The sequence below is a fragment of the Gossypium raimondii genome, chromosome 10, assembly GCF_025698545.1.
Source record: "Gossypium raimondii isolate GPD5lz chromosome 10, ASM2569854v1, whole genome shotgun sequence".
In the NCBI taxonomy this organism is placed as follows: Eukaryota; Viridiplantae; Streptophyta; class Magnoliopsida; order Malvales; family Malvaceae; genus Gossypium; species Gossypium raimondii.
Window position 1 is genome coordinate 9,382,973 of NC_068574.1, and position 25,868 is coordinate 9,408,840.

The 25,868-nt window shown below is 30.9% G+C and overlaps 1 protein-coding gene across 1 annotated transcript; it reads left to right on the forward strand.

Moving 5' to 3' along the window:
- The first annotated feature begins 19,151 nt into the window (after window positions 1–19,151).
- LOC105778153 (NAC domain-containing protein 35) lies at window positions 19,152–21,694 on the forward strand. Its single transcript, XM_012601782.2, has 3 exons — window positions 19,152–19,609; window positions 19,914–20,182; window positions 20,718–21,694. The coding sequence occupies exons 1-3, from the start codon at window positions 19,336–19,338 to the stop codon at window positions 21,432–21,434; spliced, it is 1,260 nt and encodes a 419-aa protein (XP_012457236.1). The 5' UTR covers window positions 19,152–19,335; the 3' UTR covers window positions 21,435–21,694.
- Window positions 21,695–25,868: the final 4,174 nt, after the last annotated feature.

The window sequence follows — 25,868 nt, forward strand, 5'->3', positions numbered from 1 at the left end:
ATGGAAAGAAATCAATAAAAAACAATTTTATGATCATTAAATAGAATTTAAATCATCATTACCTAGATGTATTTTCAAGGATCAAAGTCAAGAGAAAACAAGAATCAATTCCCATCACTTCCTTATTCTTCCAAAAATTAAGAGAAATGAAAAGAAAATGAGAAATCAAGTTTTAATGCTTAATACATTGAATAATTTTTGGAAAATACATTAACCTTTCATGATTAAAATATTAAATCAATATTTTAGAAATTGGATGAGAGAATAAAGAGAAATTGTGTTGAAAAAAATTAAATGATAATCGTTTTCCCTTTCAATTTCCTCAATTGGTCTATCGGTTAATGAGCCCTTTTGAAAATTACCTTTTAAACCCCCTATTAACGAAAATATATCTTTTACATATTTGTACATTAATCCTAAGAATTTTGCAACCCTTACAATTTAGTCCCTACCTCACACCCCACTAATTAAAACATAATAATTACTCTAAATAATCAATAATTAATAACTCAAAACTTAAGACGATGCTCATTCTTGGAAACCTCTTAGTTTGACTTTCCAAAATGATTTTGTTCACAAGTTCGACACAAAAACTGGCTTTTTCGATTCCCAAAGAATCCGCAAGTGTTACAGAACCACCCGAGTGTTTGAAAATTGTTCTCACACAACACTCATATGATAGTCCTTTGGCTTGGTTACCAAGTCATCTTATACGAGGATTGTTAAAAGTAGGGGTGAGTAAAATCTGACTCGATTCAAAAAATTTGAAAAAAAATTCCAAATTTTGAATTAAATAGGTTGATTTATTCGAGTTAATCAGATCAACTCAAATAAAAAAATCAAAATTTTTTGTTTAACTTGGATATGAATTACACAATTCGAGTTATCCAAAAATCCGAATAAGAAAGAGCAAAACTACGTCATTTTGATAAATTTTAATTTTTAAATTAAGATTTTTTTCATCAGCCTTACAGCTTACTTTCTTTCTCGTTCTTTTACTTTCTTTCTCGTTCTTTCCCATCGTTCCAAATTCCCTCATTTCCCCTATTTTTCCTTTCTCCTTTCCTTCCCCACACCTGACAAGTGGCGAACCCCCTTCCAATTGTTTACCCATTTTGGCTTATTGTTTTGTCCCACGAGGGCACGACCACAGTCCCACAAGCCACAACCACCATCAATTATTTAAGGTAAGACTGTAATTCTTTTTTTTTTCTTTGTGCATGTGAATGATTGAGTGTTTTCATGTTTGGTTCTATAATGGCATACTCTGTTTGGTTCAATAATGGCTTTGTGTCGAGAACATGGGATGTTCATTCTAGAACAATAGAACATTGTATATTTCCTATTTCTCCTTGGTTCTCTATTAAACATATAGAGCCTCTGGTGATGCTTATTAGTTCTCACTCTATGTTGCACTCTCAGTACTTGGTTGCCCCTGTTTATAGTATTTTTGAACTGTAAGTAATCTGCTTGGTTGGAGACTCGTGAAGACATTAACAAGCATGATGAGTATAATCTTCTTTTTTTATGTCTAAAACTCGGGCTCGTGAAAGTCTTGTGCTCTAACAGAAGAGAGACAACCGAACATATAGCCTATTGCTCTAAATCCGACATCAAGTACCTTCTTCAGTCTATTTGGTTCTCATGATATTTCAGTTTTTGCCTTTACATTCTAAAAATAATTACTATGCTTTTTTTAATCTTCTTCTTACTCTATACGGTAAACAAAATCAATATTCCACCTTTGAATTTAAATATCGATGTTGGAGGGAATCCCAACTGAGTTAGCTCATCACACATTTAACAAATTCTCACTTGAAGATCGCCTCGCCTGCCTGCCTTTAATGAATTTAAGGGCACGTCTTTACTAGCCAAGGTTTCCATGTTTCTATTATTCTTTCTCATTGTTCAGAATTTAATTAACTACTATTAGCAGGTTTAGCTTCACTTAAGTCATGCATATATATCTATATATATATATATATAGATATATATATATATTATAAAACCAATTCAAATTAAAATAATCAACTCTTTAACCTATCAATGCCTAATAATGTTATGTTTATTACATTTATTTAAGCTATATGTGACAAGCGTGATGGAATTTTAGTTCATTCAAATTTTATTCCTAAACATGTGGATGAGAATGATTTCCATCTAAAATAATTTATTAATCTCTATCCATTATAAACATTAGTTGAAATGATGGAAATCTCACTCCAATATATGTTTAAATATTAAAGAAATATAGTTTGCCAATGATAGATATGAATTTTGGTGTCTATTGAAAATAAGACATGATTATTGATTTGTTTATAGCTCAACTTTATATATATAGTCGAATGAGGTATCTAAGTAAAGCCCAAAATAAGGGTTATGGCTTCTTTCATCTTTCATATTTGATTATTGATTTATTTTTATATTATTTATTGTAAATTTTGTTTCTTTTGATTATTAATTATGTTAACCACAACTCTTCAAATAAGAGTTTTAAGAATTTGGCTTTTATTTTCAATTTCTTTTGAACTTTTGTTACGTTTACTCAATTATAAGTTTCGTTAATGTATTCGATAAGTTAAATTTGTACATTTTATAAGTTACTCTATTGTTTTTTGTTTTGGGTTAATTTTGAATGCTTTAATTTAAATTATTGATGGATATTTGTATGGAACATATCTATGAGTATAAAACTTTGATGGAATTATGGCCTTTGACCATTTTACAATTTTAATTAGTTATATTTATTTTTGTAGATGAATGACTCAATATCATCGCAAAAGTCCCAAAGCAGAAAAGCATTACAATAAGCTACACCTACGTCTCCTACTAAAGTTGTCTAGACAACAAAGAAAGGAAATACTCAAAGAAAGACCAAACCAAGGGCACCTTGTTGGCAACATTTCAGTAAATACTCAATAGAAGATGGGGCAAATAGGCCAAAGTGCAATTATTGCGATGCCACTTACTCAATGGAAACCAGGGCTTCTACCACCAATCTAAATAACCATTTGAAAACTTGCTCAAGAAAACCTCAAGGTAATACCTCTAATCTTAAGCAAGTAGAACTTGCATTTGCAAAATCTAGCCAAGAAAATGTAGATTTGTCAACTTGGGTGCTTAATTAAGATGATATTAGAAATGCATTGGTTCATATGATCATTGTGGATGAATTATGTTTTAAATTTGTGGAAGGGAAGGGTTTTAAGTTCTTTATTGCTATAGCATGCCCAAGGTTCCATCTTCCATCTCGTTGGAAAATTAGAAAAGGTTGTCTTGATTTGTTTAATTCCATGAAGAATACATTAAAGTAATCTTTTCAAAAAAAAGACAAGTAGAATTTGTTTGACGACAAACACTTGGACTTCATTGCAAAGGATATCCTACATGGTTCGAACAGCTCATTGGATAGATAAAGATTGGAAGTTACAAAAGAGAATTATAAACATTTGCTCAATTTCTGCTCATAGAGGTGAGAGCATTGGTCAGGCTCTTGAGAAATGTTTTCGGGATTAAGGGATTGAAAAGGTCTTTGTTATTACTGTTGATAATGTATCTTCTAACAATGTTGTTGATTATTTGAGAAAGAAGTTGGTTCATCGAAAAGCTTGTGTTGTGAATGGTAAATATATACATATGAGATGTGAGGTACACATTATTAATCTCATTGCTCATGAAGGGGTTAAAGATGCTTATATATATGTGGATCAAGTTAGAGGAGCTGTGAGATATATTAGAGCATCACCATCAAGGTTGTCTAAATTCAATCGTCGGGCAGAAGAAGAAATGGTAGGTACTAAGGCTCATTTATGTCTAGATGTGCCTACTAGATGGAATTCAACTTATATGATGTTAAATGTGGCTGAAAAATATTAATGTGTATTTGAAGCTTATGTTCATGATGTTCATAACTTTTCTCTAGACCTTAGTGCTAGATATGGAGTCCCCACATATGATGATTAGGAAAATGTTTGAAGAGTTACGAATATGCATGAGCCTTTTTATGAACTTACATTGAAGGTGTCTGCATCATTGCATGTCACCTCTAATATTTTTTTTTGAAGTAGCCACAGATGTGCATTGTCTTCTCGATAGGTGGAAACATTGTGGGGATTTAGACATAATGTCTATGGCTTCAAAAATGAATGACAAGTAAAAGAAGTACTAGGGTGATTGAAAAGTAATGAACTTGCTTATTTATATAGCAGTTATCTTTGACCCACAATGTAAAATAGATTTTCTTGCATTTGGAGTCAACTTGCTTTTTCCTAATATTGCAAATGACATTATAACGATGGTCAATAGAGAATTGCATTATTTGTTTGATGAACATTCTGCAATTGTTGAAGGAAATCATCACATAAATGTTGGAGTTGAATCTAATTTTCCTACTAGAGGTCCAAGTTCAAGTGAAAATAAAATAGATCAAGTAAAACTGAAGATAGGCTTAGTCATGCAACAATATATGAAGAAAAAGCAATGTGTTGGCTTGGAAAGTAAATCTGAGTTGGATAGATATTTGGGAGAAGATTCTGAAAATAATTTAGATTCATTTGATTTGTTATTGTGGTGGAAAGTTAATAGTCCAAGATTCTCAATTGTTGCGAAAATGGCTCAAGATGTGTTATCCATTCCTATCTCAAACGTTCCATCCTAAAGTACTTTCAACACGAGTGGACATGTTCTAGATAATTTTAGAAGTTCTTTAACTCCTTCTATGGTTGAGGCTTTGGTTTGCACACAAGATTGGCTTCAAAGATCAAAAGATCCTATAAATCTTGAGGAGTATGTAAAGGAACTTCAAGATATAGATAATGGTAAGGGACTAATTTTAATCCAAAAAGTTAATTGCTTATTTTATTTATTTTTATAAAACATTCTCACAATTTAACTAACAATTTTCTCTTTTGACATTTATTAGAATTGTCAAAATTATGGAATATGAAGATGATAACATACTTAACTACAACTCACAAAATTGAATGTTTATTTTAATTTTTCTAGTAAAAATTTTCATAATTTAAGAATACATTTTTATTTTTGTTACAGAATTTTAGGTACTATCTACAGTGTTCGAAGAAGATGAAGCTTAAAGATAGTTTGATTTTAACTTTTTGGAATAGATATTTTGTTAATGCTTATGGAAACTTCAACCTTGCATTTGCTCAAATTTGGTCAAAATAATCGATTAAACTCTTGATTTTGTTGTGTAGGAAGCTTGAGTTTATTTTGTTGAATTTGAGTCTTGGAGCGTCACACCATGACCATCTATATCATACTTTTGGTGTATCATTTTGTTATATCATATTTTGTGTAGTAGTGGCATGTATCCCTATATCATACTTTTGGTATTTCATTTTGTTATCTTGTATATAAGATAGTTCGTGATTTATAATTATGCACTATGTAAATATAATTATGTGTAAGGTGTAATAGCTTATGTAGTTGACTCAAATTATGGCCACAAAGATTGTCCTACAATGTTATGTGTAGTTATTTTGCATGCCTGAAATAGTTCTTTACATGTAATTATTTAGTAAATTATATTGTTTATGTAGTTAAATAATATTGTACTTCGTCTACTAGTTAAATAATCGGCCCATGTAAACACAACATTGAGTATAAATAATAGGATTCGTTAACTTGACTCGACTCGAAATGTTTTTACTCGATTCAAAAATATTTCAAATTGAATTCAGTTGCTAAAATAGGATTCGTCAACTCGACTAACTCAAAATTTTTTAACTCGATTTGACTCAACTCGATCGAATACTCACCCCTAGTTAAAAGATATTATATTTGAAAGAATGAAGTCGGTAGTTGCAAGAACATGGGAGCAGTGGTAACCACAAGTGGCACTGCGAAAGAACAAGAAACAATGCGAAACACTTGTTTACGCAATTCGATTTTGCTGCATCTGCGAAGCCTTACCTAGAGAGATAATCTACTATCTTTTAACAGTATAACACCCTCACTTTTCTATCTAAGATTTAGATTATTCTCAAATTTACCTAAACCAAGTAAGTCACTTTTTCTACTTAGAAAAATGCACTCCCGGTAATGAATTCCTAATAATCATATTAAGTGCAAAACTCTCTATCTCAAACCTATACAAGTCGCAAGAATAAGTAATATTCTGACTTGCTAACATAATAGACCAATATAATCATTCTTTCCCATCAAAGGAGCAGCTAAAAAAGCATAAGCAATATCCTCATTAAGTCCAAGATAGATCTTGACAACCCAATCTCCTTAAAATAAGAAATTTGATTGCTTGATCTGATTCAAGCCAATCTTTAATATATGTTTCTCTATATCAATTGATCTTCAAAGATAGACCAACATTTATCCAAAATATCAACAAAGGTCACGGTCCAAATGTTTTGGTCCAAAAGATTACCAACTTCAAATAAGACAAATATATTTGACTTGCATAGTGCGAATTGTAGTTGGCATTTCTCATGACATTGCTCATGAATTGCCTTAAAAATATTATCCTTTTGTTTATGCTCGAAAATTAACTATATGTTTCAAGTTCTAATTAAAAAGTTGCATTAGGGACACTGCAGTAGCTTATGCGCATTCAAGAATATATGGTGAAATGCTCACATTACGTTGAGAGACTGGTTATTGAAAGAATTCTTTGACGTTATCATGACTCTACAACATTTGGATGGACATAATGCCTATTAGACTGATCCACCCATGATCATAAATGTAAGTTTCTTTTAACCAAATTGACTTATGTTTATTGCCAACATGTTGATAATATGTCACACACAATAGGATAAACTTGTTGGATTAAGCTTGGGATTTGATTAAGTCAAAACTTATTTGAATGATAGGTAAAATACAAAGGTAAATATTGAAAACTTTAATTTCGAAAAGGTTAGGATAAGTTTTGCATAAACCCCAATTTGGGTTGAGCAAAAAATTGAGAAATCGAAAATCATTCTAAACTATAGTGTTTGATTGATTTTTGGATCACAAGTTAAAAAATTATAGTTACTCAAATTGAAATGAATTTTATTTTTATTTAATTATAATTATTTTAATTTTTATGATGTAAATATGTTATATTTAAAATAGTTAAAATAATTTTAAAATTATTTATAAAAATATTTTTCAAAAAGACAATATAGTAGTTATTATTTTTATTTTCTAAAAAATAATTTATTTTATAAATATTTATGAAATGTTTTGAAACTTTATTCAACCATGTTCAAAAGTAATAAAATAAAAATTATTTAATCAAAATAAAGCCTATACTCAAAATTAATATAGAAATATCGAGAATTAAATTAGTTATTACAAATAAATTGAAATTTTCAAAAATATGACTCAACCCTAAGTCCAACTATGTCTTACATTGAATAAGTGGTTAGTGATGTAGGATAAGATCATGTTTTAATTAACACATAAATAAGATTCAAACATAATTAAAATAATATCTTGATATTCTCTCTTGAAATCACATTAGTAACTCAACTTTAATTTTGGTCACAATTTTTTCTCACTTTAATAATAATATTAAATTTTAATGATATGATATTTTAAAATTATATTATGTCACACTTGATAAATAAAATTTTATATAAAATTCCAATTTTTCATTTTTTTATTTCTAAAATTAATAAAATTTTACCAAAATGTTACTAAGACCAAAAAAAAAAAAAAAACCTTTCTTTACTTTTTTATGAATGAAAAATATCTTAACTCTCTAAACAACTCTATGGTCGCCACAGCCACCATTGTTTCGGGATTGCTGAAGTGGTGTTATTTCCCTCATTCGGAGCGAATCTTGAAACAGCCCCTAATCCTATATATTTAAACCCCAAAATTTGATTCTAAAGCGTTTCAAACCGACCATCTAACTCTGACAGCGACTACTTCTTGCTAATCTCTTTCAACTCATCCTACGAATCATAAAAAAAAAAAAAAAAAACCCTTCCAAGTCTTCACTTCTCTTTTTGTTCTTTAATGGGCTTAATTTTGTCTTTAGTGGAGGTTAAAATAGTGTTTATTAAAATATCAAAACTTGATTTGGATTATTTAAAGAAACTTTATGGGTTCTTATAAGTCCTTCCATTGTTTTTATCTCAAATATGTGTGTTCGCATTTCTAGGTCCCCAATGTAAATACATTGGATTCTTTCAATTTTTCAAAAACAGTTTTTTAATTAGGTCATTTATCTATTTATTAGACTTTATCATTAATTTTAAATAAATTTAAAAATATTTTTATAAATTTATATTAAATTAAATAAAATTAAGAAAAATAAATTTGAATAATCAAATATTTAAAATAATCTATTTAAATATTAAAACTTGACTTAATTTTACATAAGCATTTTTTAATTTAGAAAATATTAAAACTTTTCCATAATTTGAATAATTTATTTTAAAATAAGTTTGATGAAATTTTAGATCAGCATTTTAAATTTATAAAAATAGGACAAATATCGTAATTATACATGAATTTTGATACAATTTGCAATGTTATATATCAACTTTAATTTAGTACATTTGTTTACATCAAACATTAATTGTGGTTCAATTTTCACATTTCACCAACCCCATTACTTTTGTGGCATAATTTTCCAATAAGTTGTCTGTAAATTGCTGACATGTCATATTATTAGCTTAAAACAAATAAATAAATTGAAATTATTTCAGCTAGATTAAAAAAACAGATTTCTTGGAGGAAATAAGAAATCCTTTTTTCCAAGTGTGTTTATCTTTTTAATCTAGGTGGAAGTAATTTAAATTTATTTATGTTTAACTTATTAAACTGTCATGTCAACACTTTACACATGACTTAACAGAAAATTATGTCACATAAACAATAGTGTTAGTGAAATGTGAAAATCAAACAAAATTAAAGTTTGGTGTATACAAATGCACCAAATTAAAGTTGATGTATAACATTGCAAATTGCATCAAAGTTCATATATAATATTAAAGTTTATAAAATTAAAACTTCCCCATAATTTTAGATTTTCAAATATTAAAATTTCCCTAATTTTAGATTAAAAAGTTCTCATAATTCACATTTTCACCCTAAAAATATTGCAATACATGAGCATAAACACGATGATCTAGGATTTTTTTTTTGTCAATGAAAAAAATAAAAAAAAATTACATCATAGTATTTTAGAAATAATTCTCTCTGTAACCTCCCCAACTCAGCCTGGACATTAAAATGACCTGTAATGATTACATTGACCATTAAAATGACCTAGCAAAAACAGTTGTTTAAAATATTTGCTTTAATTTTGGAAGATGATTGATCTGTAATGATTATTTTGTAAAGGTTGGATTCTAGAATTATATATATGTGTGTGTGTGTGTATTTATGTATTTTTCAAACCTCATTTACATGATCATGCAGCGAAAAAGTGATATCTAACATATTTTTAATGAAAACCAAATTTCATGCATAAATAATTAAAATCTGTATTTCAACATCCTAAAGTCAAATTAAATGTCATGTCTTCTATATAACCCAAAACCTAAGTCTCATGTCATACTTCAAAAATAAAACAATACAATCTCTAAATAATAGAAATTTCATATAATAAATCTAAAATACTTTTAAAAAAAATGATTCCAAGTCGAGACCCTCCAGATGTCGTGTCCACACCCTAATGGCATATTTGTAAAGATGGAAATAAATGGGAGTGAACTTAAGAAACTTAGTGTGAGTCCTATCACAAGTTAATCAATGCAAACATTAGATGACTCATGCAAAATAGCAATTCTCATAACAATCATACTTATATTGCGATTCGGAGTATCAAATCTTTATATTAACACATCAATATCATAATATTTCAAAATTCTCAGTTTATGTATGCACATGCTCATAAATGATGATGCAGTTTCAATTTATAAGAATAGATCCTACCTAACTCTGCTACACACCACAGTAGGAGTTCGCCAGATCTCCTCCACCTTTACATCAAGTTGTGGATGAACCACTAATCGTTGCAAATGAACTGCTAATTATAAAAATATAGGTGGATAACCACCCATCGGTGCAAATAAAAGTTGCTAGTATGTTGTGGATGAACCACTGCTCGTTGCAGATAAATTGTCGACTAAAATTCATTGTGGTTAAACCACTGGTCATTGTAGATCTGCCGACTGAAATATTTATGGATGAATCACTAGTCATTGCAAATAAGCTGCTAACTCTTCCTCCACTCATAACATCTCACCTTATGCAATAGAACATAACATGCTTATAATAAATCAATACAGTAGTAATAACATACTTATAATAAGTCGATATAGTAGTAATTATCATGCTTATAATAGATCAATATGGTAGCAATAAACATGATTTCTAACAGGGTTGATACAGTAGCAATAAACTTGCTTAACATGTATTTGGTTTAATGGTAGCAATAAGCATGTATTGTTCTCATGTCATGCATATAACAATAATAATTCAGTCACTTAAATCATAATTTCCAATGTACATATTATCAGGGATTCAATTGAGAGAAATAAAACTCTAAAAATAGTTTGCGACTGTGCAGGGACTAAACCGAATAATTCATAAATTTCTGGGTAAAACTGTAAAACAGAGATCACATGATCTTGTGGTCAGGCTGTGTGAGATACGAATAGGCCGTGTGGAGGGGCTACATGGTCGTGTAACAAACTGTGGTCATGTGGTAAACGTTAAAATTACTCTATAAGAGAGACACGATCGTGTGGAAGAGTTGTGATTGTGTGATTCACGAACTAGCCTAGGGTTTACAGAATCACATGGCCGTATAGTGGCTGTGTGGTTTACACACCTGTGTGGGAGATTGTGTGTCCCTAACCCTACAAACGATCACTACCGATTCACTTGGGAAAGAACACACACCTTTCATCGAAAGTTTGATTGACATTCCTCATGCCTAATTTTGGTCCATTTCACCTAAATCTGGTCATTCAAACAAAATTTACACGCAAATTAATAGTTGATTTCAAGATTCGATAATATTAACATAAGATTTGGTAAGAACCATAAAAAAATTGTTTAATCGGACGTAAGATTAGCATCAGATAGAAATACTATGAAAATTTAGGATCTAAACTTCAGAATGAGGTGTACTTACCATTTCTTGGCAAAAGATTAGAATGCTATTGATTGCAATTATGAAACCTATAGAAAAATGATTGAATGGAGGATGTTTTAATCTAAGAAAGTAAAATAATCGATAGCAAAAAGAAGAAAATATGATCCAAATAAGAAGAAAAAAAAGAAAAAATATAAGAAATAGAGAGAAAAAGGTAAAATTCTAATAAGAATTGAAAAAAAAATAAGATACCAAGTCTAATTGGGAAAAATTGAACTAAATACTTAGGGTTTGAAAACCCTAGGAGACGACATAGTAATTTACCCATTCCTACCGAAAATAAAATAATTGCTTTGGGGAAGCAATGACTTAAACCTAAGAACACAAGGGGGAAGTTTAGCTCTTAACCATTAGGCCTGAAGCCTATTTCTTGTTTAGTTTTTATTCTTAACGATATATATTTTAGTTTGGCTTTATCCTAGGTTGCTAAAAATTAAAGGAAAAGAAATGGGAGGAATGAAACTCGAACCTAAGACTTCTAGAATAAGGGAGTAACACTTAACCATCAACCCTAAGGCTCATTTCTTATCTATTTATTACAATTAACCTCCTACATTTTGAGGCGTGACAATTCTTCCCTCATTCAAGAAATTTCATCTTCGAAATTTACTTGGTTCAAATAGATGTGGATACTATTAACAGATTGAGTCTTCTAGTTCTCATGTGGCCTCCTCGGTGCCATGGCTCACCATAGAACCTTAACAAATGGGATGTGTTTTCTTCTTAGAACTTTTATTTCATGATCTAAAATTTGTATGGTTTCCTCCTCAAAGGACAAATCCAATCTCACCTCAATCTCTTTGATTGGAATGATAAGGGAAGAGTCGGAGTAGTATCGTCTCAACATGGAGATGTGGAATACATCATGAAGATGGTCTAGTTCTAGAGGAAATTCTAATTAGTATGTCACCAGACCGACTCTCTTAAGAATTTTGTAAGGTTCAATAAACCTAGAACTTAACTTGCCATTTTATCCGAACCTCAACACTTTTGCCATAGAGACACTTTCAAGAAGACTTGATCTCCGATATTGTATTCAATGCCTTTCCTTTTTAGGTCCGCATACGACTTCTTTCTATCCCAAATTGCTTTAAGTCTTTCCTGGATCAATCCAGTTTTCCCCTCGGACTCTTGTACCACTTTGGGACCAAAATTTTTCTTTCTCCCAATTCAGTCAAACAAAATGGTGTTCGACACTTACAATCATACAAGGCCTCATAAGGTGTTATTTGTATGCTTGATTAAAAACTATTATTATAGGCAAATTTAGCTAAAGGTAAATTTTCTTTTCAACTACCTTGGAATTCAATCATACAACCCTTTAGCATATCTTTTAAGATTTGAATGACCCGCTCGGATTGTTCATCATTTTGTGGATGAAAGGTAGTACTAAAATCCAAACGAGTACCCAATGCCTCATGTAACTTTTTCCAAAATGAGATGCAAAACGAAGATCTCAATTTGAAATAATTTACACGTGTAACCTTACAATCTCTTATATTTATAACCTAGCCAGTTTTTGTAAAGAATAATCTATGTGGATAGGTAAGAAATGAGCTAACTTAGTTAATCAATCTACTATCACCCAAATTGAATCTTTCTTAATGGATGTTAAGGATAACTCACTAACAAAGTTCATTCTTATAAGCTCCTAATTCCACTGAGGCATTTTAATCAGTTGTAACAATCCAAAAGGCAACTGGTATTTAACTTTCACTTATTAACACATTAGGCATTTAGCTACGAGATCTGTCACGTCTCGTTTTAGTTTAGGCCACTAGTACAATTCCCTTAAATCCCGATACATCTTATTTCCTCCAAGATACATGGTATAAGAGCTACTATGCACTTCCCGAAGTATGTTCTATTTTAGGTCATTATGGTTTGACACCCAATACCTCCCTCGAAAGCACAAAATACCATCGTCATTAAACCTATAATCCTTAGTTTGTCATATTTCACCTACTTAATCAATGGCAACAAGGATACATCTAATTTTTGTTTAGCCTTAATCTCATTAGCCAATGTGGGTTTCACTTGTAGTTCAACTAGTAAGCTTCCATCATCCATTAGACTTAACCTAACAAACATTGCTCTTATAACGGTCATCTGTTTTCTACTTAGAGCATATGTCATTACATTAGTTTTTTCAAAGCGGTACTCAATCACACAGTCATAGTCTTTTAATAATTTTATTCACCTCCATTGCCTCAAGTTCAACACTTTTTAGGTGATAATATACTTAAAACTCTTATGATCCTTATAAATATAGCACTCCTCACCATATAGGTAATGCCTCTAAATTTTTAGTACGAATACCACTACTGCCAACTCCAAATCATGAGTTGGATAGTTGCACTCATGCTATTTCAACTGCCTCGACGCATAAGCAACTAGTTTTCCTCTTTGCATCAACACACAACCAAGACCAGTGTAGGATGCGTCGCTATACACCACATACTGTTTTCCTAACTTAGGCTGAATTAATACGAGAGCTTGAGTTAACACAACTTTTAGCTTTTCAAAGCTAGCTTGTTGATCATCTGTCCTTTTACACGAAACATTCTTCCTCAACAACTACGTTAGAAGAGCAGTGATTAGATAAAACCCTTCAAAAATTCTTCTATAATATTCGACTAAACCAAGAAAACTACATATCTTAGAAACGTTTTTGGGTTTTTTCCATTCCAGAATAACCTCTATCTTTTTCAAATCTACACGGACACCCTCTACAGATACCACATAACCCAGAAACATGACTTCCTTAAGCCAGACACTTACTCAATTCACATAGAGTTTCTTTTTGCAGAGTATTTGTAAAACTTTCCTAAGGTATTCATCATGTTCAGTTTTGGTTTTTCAATAAACTAAGATGTCGATGAACACAACAACGAACTGATCAAGAAAGGGTTAGATGACCACCCATCGATGTAGATAAAAGTTGCTAGTAAGTTGTGTATGAACCACTGGTAGTTGCAGATAAACTGCTGACTCTTCCTTCATTTATAACGTCTCCCCCCATACAATGCAACATGACATGCTTATAACAGATCAATACGGAAGTAATAACATGCTTATAATAAGTCAATATAATAGGAATTATCATGCCTATAATAGATCAATAGGGAGCAATAAACATGCTTATAACAAGTCGATAAAGTAGCAATTAACATGCATTATAACATATCATTACAGTAGCAATAAACTTGCTTAACATGCATTTGGTTTAACGGTAGCAGTAGGCATGTATTGTTCCCATATTATGTATATAACAGTAATTATTCAATCACTTAGATCATGGATTCCAATACACGTATTATCAGGATTCAATTGAGAGAAATAAAACTATAAAAATAGTTTGGGGACTGTGTAGGCACTAAACAGAACAATTCACAAAATTTTAGATAAAACTATAAAAACAGGAGTTACACAACTGTGTGGTCAAGCCGTATGATATGCTACAGGCCGTATGGAGAGGTTACACAATAGTGTGGCCAAGCCGTGTAAAAGACTATTGCCGTGAGGTAAACATTAAAATTACCCTACAAGAGAGACACGACCGTGTGAAAGAGCTGTGGCCATGTGATTCATGAACTAACTTAGGGTTTATAGAGGTTCATGGTCGTGTGGTGGTCATGTAACCCTAACCCTACACACAATCACTACCAATTCACTTGGGAAGAACACACACATTTCACCGAGAGTCTAACCGACGTTCCTCACACCTTATTTTGATTCGCTTCTCCTAAATGCAGTCCTTCAAGCGACATTAACACCAGAATTAACAATTCATTTCAAGATCTGAAAAGATTAACAAAATATTTGGCAAGAACTGTAAAAGATTGTTTAATCGGACATAAGATTAGCGTCAGATAGAAATACTACAAAAATTCAGGATCTAAACTTCGTAACAAGGTGTACTTACTGTTTCTTGGCAAAGATCAGGATGTTATTGATGACAATTACGAAATCGGTAGAAAAACGATTGAATGGAAGATGCTTTAATCTAGAAAAAACAAAATAATCCAAAGCAAAAAGATGAAAAATATGATGCAAAAAAGAGGAAAGAAAAGAAAAACGTGAAGAAATAGATAGAAGAAGGCAAATTTTTAATAGGAATTGAGAACAAAACAAAATGACAAGTCTAATCGTGAAAAAATGAACTAAATACCTAAGGTTTGAAAATCTTAAGGGGCGGCACAACAATTTACCTATTGCTGTTGAAAATAAAATGACTGCTTTAAGAAAAGAGTGGCTTGAACCTAATAACACAAAGGAAAAGCTTAGCTCTTAACCATTAAGCTTGAAGCCTATTTCTTGTTTAATTTTTATTCCTAACATTATATATTTTAGTGTAGCATTTTAATTTCTTCATTTTAAACATATATTTTTCTTTGTGTCATCAATTCTTTTAAATTATTTAATATTAAATTAAAAATAAATTATATTTTAATTAATATATACAATTAACCTGTGTAATCATAGAAAAAATTTATTAGAAAGCTTTACTTTTAAAGATCTGGCAGCAACTTGTTGGATTCATTTTATAATTATAAACATTTTGTCAACAATACCTTGAGTATAATTGAATCACAAAAAATGCATAGGAATTTGGATGGTAAAATTATTATAAAGGTCCTTATATTAGTTGGATTGCATTTTGTTCTCTTTACTCAAAAAATTATAAGTAATTTAGTTTCTGTATGTTAGATCAAAGAGCAAACATGCTCTTCTATTAAAAATTTCATTCATTTCCACTGTTAAAGACTGATCCTCATACATCATCATGAGATAAACGTGACACGCCACATGTTACTGCCTGGTTATTCCGTCAACTACACTAATTTTTAACAGAACAAATGAATAATTTTTTTAACAAAAAGGATCAATTTGCTCTTTAATCTAACTTACAGGGATTAATTTACCTATGTTTTTAGTAAAGAGAACAAAATGCAATATGACTTCTAGTACAGAGACCTCTATAGTAATTTTACTGAATTTAGACTCTTTTTCGGTGCAAAAGATTTCCATTCGATCAAAGTTTATTTTAGTAAAAATAATTTATATTATATATCATATAAAACCTCGTAGGAGGTAAAGTAACAAGGGATAAGACAACTAATACCCACCTTAAATAAAACAACAACCTCTCAAAATAAACATATTCAACCTTACAATTGAAAACCAACATTGTACTCACAAGCCAAAGAAAATGAATCATGATAACCCACCCACATAACACAAATAAAACTCTATAAATATGATATTGTTGAGAAAGTTTTAGTTGAATACCACCTCCAGTCCGAACATGATTAGACTCAGAATAAAAAACGGATTAGAAGTGAGGATACCTATAATTATACCAAAAAATATTAATTTTTTTGAAAAAAAGAATTTATTTATATATTTTGAATTTTTTAAAAAATTTCAAATTGGTAAAAAATGGGAGAAGAAAAGTTGAAGTAGGGTGTAAGTGAAATAGAGAAACAAAAAGATGGATACGCATTTTTAAAAAAACTGCGCGGAAGGAACAATAAACAATTAAAGAAAGAGAAAGTGAGTAGCGAAAGAAAACAAAAGAAAGAGGCGGTAGTGATGAGGAGTGGTCACGGGTTTCTCTTGACCGAACCATACTCTACCAATTATTACCATTCACTTATTTTCCTTTCACTGCCTGCTCTTCCTTTATTTAATATTCCTCAATCCATTTAAATTTTACATTTTTAAAATCTCTTGTTGATATCATAGTTAAAACCCTCGCATCAATCCTCATTTTATTTCAAATCCTGCTGCTATTTTTAACCACTTGTTCATATAATCTTTTTTTTCTTTTTCTTTCACTTCGAACACAACTTGCGTTGACCTTTTAAGTTATAGTGGTCCAAATTTTTATACAAATGTGACCATTTTTGAAGAATAATTCCATTTTATCGATTTTTCAAACTTTTTCAGTAAAAATAATAGAACATTTCAAAATTTATAAAGTATTTCAGGACAAAATTCTCTTTTCAAATTCTACTTAAAAATATTGGTTTTTTTCAAAATTCCACATTATAAAATAGAATAAAAATTAAAAGATATTTATATTATTTATATTTGAATCATATTGAATTCATCATTTTTGAATTCCGGTAATTGATTTTGTGGATCTATGGTCAAAGGATGTTCACCCATAAAATCTATTCGGATTCGAACTTTCAGGAAACAAATGATAAACTTTTATTTGAGTAACTCATTTTGAACTTAATGGATTTGTGTATAAAAAAATCATATATTTTATATAATTACATAAATTCATTAATGTATACTCAAACTCAATACTCACTTACCAACTAGATGCAAAGATACATTAAAATGGTATTAAGGATGAAAGTGGGAGTATGATTTATCATCTCACAGCATGAACTGAATCAAGCATGTGAGAATGTTTTGATTCAACTTTATTAGTTTGCTGAAATGTAAATTACTAAAAACATTATTCATTGAGGAGAATGGTATATAGTATGTGGATGTTAGGAAGACATGCAAAGTGTACAATAAAATCATTCAATTAGGAAACACTTGAAGGTAACAAAACAGAGAAAAGGAAGAGAGTTAGACAAGACTAAGGTAATTGGAACCTTTGACTCAAAAGGGAAATTTTGTTGAGTTTAATATGTTCAACTCTTACATTGGGTAACTAGGCTAAGCCAAATGGATCTATAAATAGAAACCTTAACATTTGGAATTTGCCTCTATACTTACACAATGTGCACATGATTTCTTTTTTGGATGATGTGTAATAATGTTGGAAGGTTAGGGAATAAAGCTATGTTAAATTTTGCAGTCTTAATTGTTTTCTTCTTCTTCTTTTAATTTATTTCTTCTCGAGTACGCATGGTTAATAATTTTTTTTAAATTTCACCTGCTTCAAGAAACATATTTAAAAATTCCAACAAGTACACATGGTGGAAATACAACTAGTAATTGAATTTAGATGTAATTGCTTGAAATTGTTCATTGTTTGGGTAACCATTATAATTAACTAATGGGTCTCACTGAATTGTAGTCTACAATTCTTAAGAGGGTGAGAATTTGAAGCAATTACAATCAAATTCAATTATCTTATGATTTTCAAACATGCTTGTACATTATGTAAGTTTAAAAGGTTTTTTATACAATAATAATAACATTTTAATTTTAGGTATGTACATATATTATTTTTTCAAATATAATTATATATTATTTTACTAATCTTGTTTAAATAATCTAAATTTTTTATTGAGGAGAGAATTTTTTATACATTTTGACCTACTAATGAACTCTTGGCCTAATAGCAAGAGGACTATGTTGTAGTTATGAGAGCTTGAGTTCGATCTCAAGTAACTCCATTCTCCTCCTCAATTATAAAAAAAAAAACTAAATTATATGGTATTTATTCTAAATTTTTATACTAAATTTATTATTAATTATACTTGGTTAAGGACCGATTGATAATAACAAAGAGTATATGTTTAATGCTTTGCTTTTCGTTTGTAATTTTATTAATAATCATATTGTCGAATACTTTCTTAAGCTAAAGTATTATATATGATGATTTGATTTTAGGTTTTATTATAATTTTTGTTAAGTATTATTTATAATTTTATAATAATTAATATTTTAAAATTATGAAATCACAATTTATTTTAACATTCTATCCATGAATTATGTTTAAAGAATGAAAATTCGAGATTTAATTATTATTATTATTATTCTCAATGAATTACTGAATGGAGTTGAAATGCACATCAAATAATAACCTTAAATCTAATTATTTAATTTTATAACGAGAGAAAAGGGAAAATAGAAACTCTATGGTTGAAAGGAAGAAAGGTCCAAGGGCACCGCTCTCTGCTACTTGGTGTGGCCACCCTGTCGTCTATTTGACATGTCACTTTCCCATCTTAAACACCTTTAGGCGTACCGTTTCCCATGTAGTGTAGGGCCTGAAAGCTATGTAGATCTTTTTAACACGCCCCTCCACATTTTCTCTCTCTCTTTCTTTTCTTTTCTTTTTTAATTTTCTCAGTCTTCTCCTCACCTTCAATATAAAAGAGTGAGGAAATTTAACCTACCACCACTTACCTTACATTACTCGATTTGTTCAAATACAAAGCTCTCAGTGTCTAAACTAAGAGGGTAGGAGCTCGGAGCTGACATAGTTTCTGGTTAGTTAGTTTATGGCAATACCACCGGCAGCCATCATGAGCAACGACCCCAACGATAATACCAACATTAACGTCGTCGACGACCGCAACAACAACAACATGAGCAGCAGCAGCAACAGCAAAGATGAACACGAACACGACATGGTCATGCCTGGTTTTCGATTCCATCCTACGGAGGAAGAACTTGTAGAGTTTTACCTTCGCCGTAAGGTTGAGGGCAAGCGCTTCAACGTGGAGCTCATTACTTTTCTTGATCTATATCGCTATGACCCTTGGGAGCTTCCCGGTAAAACTACAAATCCTTAGTTTCCCTCTTGAGTCTTGATCTCTTTCCTTGTGTTTTTTTTTTCTTCATCAATCTTCAAATGTGTGGGCTTCCATCTTATGGTATAAAACGATTTTCCTAAATCACACACACACACACACACACACACACACACACACATACATACATACATACATACATACATACATACATACATACATATTTGTAATATTAATAGCTGTTTCGGCTAGATAGGACAATCACAGTGATTCATCTTTGGTGTTGTGTGTGTATATATGTGAATTCTCCGGGCGGCCAATCTCAGCCTTGGCAGCAATAGGAGAGAAAGAATGGTTCTTCTATGTGCCTAGAGACCGAAAGTACAGAAACGGGGATCGCCCTAATCGTGTTACGACATCCGGCTACTGGAAGGCAACGGGAGCTGACCGCATGATTCGAGGTGAGAACTCTCGATCAATTGGTCTCAAGAAAACCCTAGTCTTCTACTCCGGAAAAGCTCCCAAAGGTATCCGAACCAGTTGGATTATGAACGAGTATCGCTTGCCTCACCACGAAACTGAACGCTACCAAAAGGTACACGCCTCTCTCTTTACCATCAATATTGCTATATATACAGATGCACTACAGAAAAACCTTTTGGTTTACACAATCCACGTCTTTGTTCTCCTTTCCCTAAACCCTAATTTCTCTTTTAGAAAATTCAAAGTCTAAAAATGGTGCTCAGTGTTCCAGAAGTTTCAGTTTTAGTACTCAGTTGGATCCGTCAGGAAATGAATAATTACAAGGTTGTGCTGCTTTTGGGGCAAGACAAAAAAGATAAGATAGTACTAATATAACTGACAGATGGATTTCCAGTTTTGTTGTTATTAATTGATTTGTTTATTAAAAATTTGTTTCTATCAAAAGAGAGATAGGAAGCTGCATGAACTTTAGATTGAATGACTCCCAAATGACCTTAATTACATGTATTGAATACTACTATTACTGCTTCCGAGTCACAACTGTAACCGATGCTCAATGTCGAATAATATTTAGTTGAGGCTCCTTATCTTCCATGGAAAAAAGTTTCGTCCTTCTCTTCACCAGCACCCTATAATATGATTTTCAGGCTGAAATATCACTTTGCCGTGTGTACAAGAGACCTGGAGTGGAAGATCACCCATCACTCCCCCGTTGCCTACCAACTAGGCGGTCAGCAGAGTCATCGAGAGGACAACAGTCAGAGAAGAAATACCCCCAAGAGGCAGCTCAACAAGCCATGGAAAGATTTCAAGCTTTTGGAGGAGGACAACCACAACAAATGGAGATTGAAAAGTTAACTGAAACTGATGGAAGCAGCAGTACTAGTACTTCTGATGTCACAACAGCTCTCGGACTTTCCAAGCAGAACCTGTACCGTCCAATGCCTCCTATTAGCACAACACTTGGGTTGCCATCTGGAATGGAAGGGGAAGGAATGTTCTTAAATCAGTCAAAGCAAGGCTGCTGCTCTTTACTCCCCAATTCGACTACTCTCTTCCCAGTAGGTTCTTCTTCTGTTCCATCCAATGTTGTCGACGACCTCCACAGACTAGTAAGCTACCAACAAGTTGCATTGAACCAGCAGCAATACTACAATACAAATCATCCCCATCCCCATCAACAACAACATCAACCACAATCGGAGTTTTCTACGTTGCCCCCACAATCACAGGCACAACCGCAACAGCTTTCCCTCAACGTACTACCCAGCGCAATTCCAAGTCCAACGGCCTTCTCGGACCGGCTGTGGGAGTGGAACCCAATCCCAGAACCAAATAGGGAGTATAACAATCCTTTCAAGTAGGCGCCGCAGTATTGCTTATATTATATCTACTATATGTTGCTACTAATTTGTATTTATTTCTCTACTGGGATTTAGGGCATTAATTATGAGGTTGTTTGATTCCTTGAGTGATTAATTCTTGCTGCTGTTTAGCTAGCTAGATAGATAGGGTATGTAGCTGCAATTTAACTGAAGGAAGGATAAGGAATAGATTTTGTTATCACTTTAGCTCTCATATATTGTTAGATTTTGAAGGAAAAAAAATATTATGCTTTCCGGAATCCAGATTGCAACCGAAGCTTGATAGTTTTTTCAAAAAAATGAAAATTCTTTAATCTTCAATTCAGTAGGGTCTGGGGGGATAAAATGGAGTTTTGTGGACGCTGAGTTAATACTGTAGAGAAAAGAATGATGATGGCATGATTGAATATCGAGAAAGATTGTTAGGAGAGTATTGCAGAAGCGCGGTACGCTTGGGTTGGTTGGACCCATCGTCATCCACAAACTGGCATGCGAACCTCCCCAATGAAGATATCGACCACACATTGTCGTACGTACTTCCATGCTGTTGCTGGTGAATGGTCAGTTGTTCTGTCTTTTATTATGAGAGTGCATTTACTAACAAACCACGATAAAAAATAACTTATATCCAAATCTTAAAAATAATATTATTGGTGGGATTATTATGAATTTCAAGAAAATTAATTTTATTTATTCTAAAATAAATATAAATAATTTTTTTATTTTGAAAAATATAAATGCATTTAGATAGTAGATGAGATTATAGTTATTATATGATAAGTAAAAGAAAAAAAATAGGGGTAGAAAGAGAGAGAGAGGGGATGATGTATAGGGCATAGGCGTTTTATAGAGTGAAATGCCGTCAAACATAATTGCTGAATGCAGGAAGAACCGCATATTCACACATTTTTGAGGTGGGCGTGCAATGCATGCTTCATTGCGCTCGCAACTTTGTGGCTGCCGCCTCTTATTTTACAACTGCAAGTAGAGTGGTCTATTTAGATTGGATTTTTTTTATTTCAATTTCAATTAGTAATTAGCCTCTAATTGCTTAGTTATAAAGTTTTTCTTATACTATTAAAGGTAAAAGATGGAGTAATACGATTCGAATTCGTGCTAAATAGGTATCTGATAAAAACTTCTTCATTTAAGATAATTATAAAGTTATTTAGTCTAATTAAAATTGACTTTGATTATTATTACACTCCAAATCTTTTATTATTTTAATTTCATCGATTTAGAAAAAAAGATTGGAAGTAATTCATAGGATATATTGAAATATTTAGCTACAAACTAGTAGCTCATAAGCTATTCATTAAAATCGGGAGTATGAAGTTGCACATCTAATTGCCAACCATCTCTCAATTCTAATAACTCTTGTAGTTAGCAACTATTCTTCAAGTATAATTACTCAATAAGAAACAATACTTTCTCAACTTTGTAAATATTCTAAATCATTTCTTCATTATAATTATTCCATAATTAAACTTAATCATTCAACAAATATGCTTAACGAAATCTCTAATAATCAAAAATATATAAGAAGAGCAAGAAAAAAGAAAGAAAGAGAACAATGTGATTGGTTATCGTCACATATTCTTGCTTGTGATCACATATAAATTTATTATACATCCATACTTATGAATACATATTTATAACAAGTTCAATTTTAGATTTTTTTTTTTTTGAGTTATGCCTAGTTTCACCCTAATGACAAAGTTGATATTCATAAAGCAACCTCATAGAGGTTAAGTAAATGTCAGCATGTTCAACCTATTTTTTCATCCCCAATAATAGGTAGATTAAAGGAGCATTGGACTAGGACCATTTTTACCATTGTGACAAGGTTTATTCATAAAGTAACTACGAAAAGATTTAAATACTTCATTGCATTTATCCACAATGACATGGTATAGAATGTAGCCCTCGGATTCAAAACTAGCCACCATTCGAATCCAATTTACATATAAGATTTACTAATAATTAAGTATATTCTCTAAAAGATTAGCATAAAGATAAAGTTAGCACCTGACCTTTACCCATTTTGTCGGTTCTATTTTTTTTTTTCATCATTTCGGCTCTCAATATTCCAAATTTAATTAAATTACTTTCTTTTGAATGAAAAAATTGACTGAATTGTAAAAAATATAATAGCACTGCGTGGTAACCCATATGGTAGTCTATACATGTACTTTACTACTGACATGGATAGTTTCTCTAAAAACATTTATGAACTTTTTGAATTATTATTTTTTGAACAAGTAAATGTGAAACTGCTATACAAGTTGTCATGTTACTGTCGCTAAAATTTTAATCATCTAGTGTTAACTTTTTCATTTAAGAAAAACATTTTTGATTAAATTTTAAAGGTTGAGAGCTAAAGTAGTCTGATAAAAAATTGAATTAAGGTCAAAGTGACCAAGAGAGTAAATGTTAGGAGTTAATTTATCATTATGCCAAATCTAAATTAATCTCCAAACATTAAAACATTCTAATTGAGCCATTAATGTATCAACCAAGTCTGTGCATTAGCTAACATTTAACATCCAAGCTTACATTAGGATTTACAATAATGACACTCTAAGGTTTCAATTAAAATGTTTGAAGTTTAGGGATTATTGTGTTCGGTAGATCATATTTATCAAAAGAGGGTGAATTGGTACTTAAAAATTATTTTCTACAAGATAAGTGAAGGAAATTATTGACACACTTGATTTATAGAGATTCGGAATCACTTGCTTACTTCATCTACGAAGTTTTGATTTATTAGTTTTTAAGGATAATTTAAGAATTTTTTATGCTCATATCGAATAAGATAGAATCATTCTAACTCTTGTCAAAACCTCATTTACTTACGGACTTCCATGGCCTATGTTTGAGGGATCGGTTACCTCTTGTACAAAAATGTCTAAAATGAGTTTATAATATTTTTCAAATTATTTTAACTAAACTAAACAAAATATTAGATATAAATCAAAACATTTTAAACAAATGTTTTTAGTTTTTTGGACTAAAAATATTTTATGGTATTTTTAATAATATTTCATACTTAAAATGAATATGCAAAATTAATTATATCAATATTTAATAAAATCAAAGCTACCAATCACACACATATACAATATATAAAAGTACGAGTTTGAAAAAACTTTTGAACTTATGAGTATACCCTTATTTCCCATCATATTACTAAATTAACTTTAATTGTGCTAATTTTAAAATAGAGTTCTTACTTGTATAGATATCTCGAGCATAAACTATAGAATAACAATTGTAATAATTATAATTTAATTTAAAATTATTAGCTAAAATATTTTACATATAAAAATTGTGTTAATTTTATTGATGTAAAATAGAGTAATTACTTGAATAAAATTCTAAGCATTTAATTATTATTTAATTAATATTAGTATTATATACCAATTAAATTTTAAGTTAGTTTTATAAATAGCATTTAGTAGTTAAGCGTATTCAATCAAGTAGTATCTAATAAAATTACGGAAAAAATAAAGATTTTAACATTAATAAGTTAAAATTATATAATAATAAAAAGAATGAAAAATTAAAGCAATGATTCTTCAAGAGGCAATATCGAATCAAATTTGAATAACAATGGTGCTAGAGAGTGATCGAAGATTATTTTAATTGATTATGAAATAATATAATATTATGATATTATTTTTTAAAATTTTTCTATAAGATTATACTGTGTGAAGCAAGTACTTTTAAAACCATTTCTTTTTCAATCATTATTATTAAATGTGTTTATTAATTTCATTTAAATATTTTTCCTATCTTGAACTATTATTATAATTGCTGTTGTTTTGCTTATTGTAATACCTCGGAATTTGGAGTTAGAAGTTTTGAGGTTGTGGTTAGGGTCATTGAATAGGTCGAACACTTGAGTGGGTTTTCGCGTTTTAATGTCAGAATGAGCCTGCTGGTTTGGTGGTGGTGAGTGTGTTAGTTTACCTTTGGGTTCCAAGTTTGAGTCCTCATGTGTGTTTTGAGGAATTAATTTATTTTGGTTTTGCTTTTTAATTTTTAAAGATTTACTTTTAAAATTTGAAAGAGGAGGTTTTTCAGTTTCACGTTCTTTTCCATTTCCTTTTCCCTATTTTTTCTGTTCCCTCTGTTATTTTTTGGTTCTTTCCCCAAATTTCAATTCTTTTGATTTCTTGTTTCTTCCGTTTTACACTCACGTTACGTGTTGTCTGTCAAGACTTATCGTCCTCGTGTGTTTCGTTTTATCGGAGGTGAAGTGGGTAGGTTTTGTTCATGAGGGTTTATGATAGAATTGCTTCTGTTTCTATTATTTGTTAATTGAAGTTCTTATAGTTTAAGTTTATGTGTGAAATTGAGGTTTCCGAACAGTTTGGTGAGAGTGAATCGGTTGATCCTTGGTGCTTGATATCGCGTTCTAAGGTGTGTGTT